Source organism: Rhagoletis pomonella, unplaced genomic scaffold (assembly GCF_013731165.1).
Source record: "Rhagoletis pomonella isolate Grant_MI unplaced genomic scaffold, Rhpom_1.0 Rhpom_scaffold_00003, whole genome shotgun sequence".
NCBI classification, from domain to species: Eukaryota; Metazoa; Arthropoda; class Insecta; order Diptera; family Tephritidae; genus Rhagoletis; species Rhagoletis pomonella.
Genome location: NW_023458557.1, coordinates 67,784,142 through 67,787,507, shown reverse-complemented (window position 1 = coordinate 67,787,507; position 3,366 = coordinate 67,784,142). Strand labels below are relative to the sequence as shown.

The 3,366-nt window shown below is 34.4% G+C and overlaps 2 protein-coding genes across 3 annotated transcripts in view; both read right to left on the bottom strand.

The window, feature by feature from the left end:
- Positions 1–3,366, bottom strand: part of LOC118735397 (transcriptional regulator ATRX-like) — a 101,676-nt gene that overhangs the window by 4,352 nt on the left and 93,958 nt on the right. The window lies entirely within an intron of this gene.
- LOC118735398 lies at positions 398–3,348 on the bottom strand. The gene is made up of 2 exons (XM_036465121.1): positions 644–3,348; positions 398–516 (listed from the first exon to the last, which is right to left on the bottom strand). Exon 1 carries the CDS (start codon positions 3,239–3,241, stop codon positions 767–769), a length of 2,475 nt encoding a protein of 824 aa, XP_036321014.1. The 5' UTR covers positions 3,242–3,348; the 3' UTR covers positions 398–516; positions 644–766.

The following is a 3,366-nucleotide window of genomic DNA, read 5'->3' as shown; positions in this document are numbered from 1 at the left end:
TATTGCTTGAAGAGGAGAACGAGTCCCAGATTGCTGATGCGAAAGTTCAAAGGCGGAGATTTAGAGACATGTTTGACTCCTTTCAGATGAGTGAAGAATTATAAGGAATTCATCTTGTACTGTATTCTCACCGCTTAAAGCCAGTGAAATTATAAACGTTGTTTGAGCACTCCACAACAATTGCATTTAGAACAGAGTGGAAAACTCGAACGCAAATGAATTCGATTTTGAAAGCCGTCAAGAAGAGGGGAAGAACAAAGCTTATCCTTCCATAGCAAATCGTATTCGAGACAACATACACACCTCTCTTTAAAAAGTTAGTAAAAACGAGTACAATAATAAAAACATCTTTTTTTGTAACTCCACACTTATGGACGTATGTAATATAAAAAGATTATATTAATTTTGATGAGCTTCTTTGGCCTAGTTGGTGATTAGTGCAAGTAAAAACAACGTTTTTTCTTCACTGCTTTGCCCTACGTTTCGCTAAACTCCTTAGCATCCTCAGGGGCCAATCTTTATTTTAAATTAACAAACAAAAGAAGATACAAACAAAAACAATTAGGAACAAAAGTTACATTGAACATGTAGTTAATAAAGTCTCAATATTTGAATTTATCACGCAGCAAATATATACACTTACTTTCATATACGTATATTTGTTAACATATAAACACATAAACATATAAACACTAAAACATAAACACTTAAAAGCTAGAGCATTGTACCATTATCGTTTGGTACACTTGTCATACTGATTTTCTTGTCACAAACATAATAAATAAGTAGCCGCAATATCATCTGTGTCTTCTTTTGTATTCATCGTTCTTTTTCTATTCTCTAATATGCGAAGGCTCTCTAGTGTGTATCTTGTCCTCTCTCTCTTTTCTACATCTATTATTCTGGCGTTTGCAAGATCAGCTGTGTGACTGTTTTCTAACATATGTTGTGCGAGTGCTGTGTTTTTCTTTTCCTTTCTTATGTCCGCTTCGTGTTCTGCTAAACGGATTCCCAGTGTTCTTTTCGTTGTACCTATATATATTTTGTTGCAGTCTACATTTTCTCCTCCCATGCATTTCACTTCGTACACCACGTTGCTTTGTTGGTAGGTTTCGATCGGGCTTTTAGTTTTCGTGAAGATTGTGGACAGTGTGCGATTTGACTTGTACGCCAGAGTTATGTTTTTCTTATGTTCGTTTATGTTGTGGTTGAATTTGTCCGTCAACTTAGGTATGTATGTAACGCTAAAGTATTGTTTTGTTTCAGTTGTTGTTGCGGTGGGTGTTATTTTATTTTCTTTGTTGTTTACTTCTGTTAATTTTTGTTCTATTAGAGTTTTTATAAGGTGACTGGGGTAATTGTTGTTTGTGAGGATTTTGTAGATTTTCTTTGTGTTTTCATCTAAAAATTGTTTGTGGCTTATGGTCAGTATTTTATTTATCAAATTTTTTGCTGCGTTAATTTTATATTTCATGGGTTGCGAGGACAGAAAATTTATTATTCGTCCAGATGATATAGGCTTGGAGTACCAGTCAAGTAATATTTCGTCATTTTTTCTATGGATGAGGACGTCTAAAAAGGGGATCTTGAAATTTTCCTCTCTTTCAATAGTAAATTGCAGCTTGTTGTGGTACCGGTTTAATGTTTTCAGAATAATATCTACGTCGTTTCGTTTCACTATCGCGAAGATGTCGTCCACGTACTTAACTATGAATTTGATGTCAATGTTGTGAAGTTTCTTTAATTCCGAGATTGTATTATCCAATAAGTCGTCCATGATTATATCTGCTATAGTCGGGGAGAGGGGATTACCCATCGGCATCCCAAAACTTTGTGTGTATATTTTGTCATCGTACATGAAATAATTGTTATCTTTAAGACAGAAGTTTAAGAGATCCAAAAACTTGTTTTTTGGTATGTTTGTTCTAGACATAATTTGACTGAATTTGCTCATTATTATTTTGATGGCTAGATATGTGGGAATGTTGGTGAATAATGACACCACGTCAAATGATACTAATAAGTCCTCTTCACATATACGCACCTTCTCTAATCTTTCTTTCAGTCTCAATGAGTTTCGTATGTTGTAGTCCTCCGACGTTAAGTCACCTAAGAATTTTCCAATAAATTTTGACAGACCATAACACGGGACACTGACAGATGACGCTATAGGACGTAGGGGTAAGTTCGGTTTATGGATTTTTGGTAAACCATAGAGCCGAGGCGCAGTCGCTGCGGTGCAGGTAAGTTGTTTCTTTTCTTTAATATTTATATTTTTGTTTTTGTAAAGTTCGCCGACCAATTTATTATTCTGTTTTTGTAGTGCATTTGTTGGATCATTTCTTGCTATTCTATATGTGTTTTTGTCTCCTAGCAAGCTATTCATTTTTTCCCTATAATCTGTTTTATATATTGCTACTGTTTTGTTTCCTTTGTCTGAGTCTGTTATAATAATGTCCTCCTTGTGTTTTTGTAAAAAGGCTTTAGTTTTGTCGAAAGTGTGAAGTATGAATTTTTCCACTGGGTTATGTTTTGATTGCCGTTTGTATTGCAATATTCTGTTGCTTAGCCTGCTTCTCTCCATTTCTTTTGTTCTCTCATCCTCTATTTGGTGTATTATTTGTTCCATTTCGGCAATAATTTTTATCGGCTGCAGACTGGTACTTGTTGTAGGAATTGTAAATTTCCTACCGAGAGAGAGCAACCATTTCACTTCTTCGGGAAAATGTATGTTGGTTTTGTTTACGAACCAGTCGCTGTTTACACAGATACCCAGATTTTGTAATTGTTTATATTTTAGCCTCTCCAATTTTTGTGCTTGTATTGTTTCCTGTTCTTTTGCAACTCTCTGGCTTAGAAGGGTTTGGTCGGAAAAGAAAGAGTTTAAATCGATTTCACTAAGGTTGCGCTTTAATTGTCGTTCAGTATACCCCATTTGGTCTCTTGTAGATTTTATGTTTATATTTGTCTGTGTGATTTCTATGTTCAGTAATTTTTTGAGAAATAATCGTTTCGCCTTCTCTATTTGTTGCTTTATATTTGGTGATGTGGTTTCTATTGTAATTCTCGTTGCTGCATTTGTCAAGTGGTTGGGTATTATATCGTATTTTCTGCATTCCAGTAAGAATTTTAGTTGTGTTGTTAGTCTTGTTAGTTTTTGTTTTTGTTTGCTATAATGCTTTAGGTTCATGCATGTATCCTCCCCGTATTTATACTTCATATGTTTGTAGTAATGTCTCATGTTCCCTTGTTTCCTCCTTCGTTGATGTTAAAATAAAATAAACAAAAAGATCTTTATCGGCAGGCTCTCCGAAATATATTTAATATAATTTCTTATTTTCTGGCCAATTTTCTTCGTAAATTTTA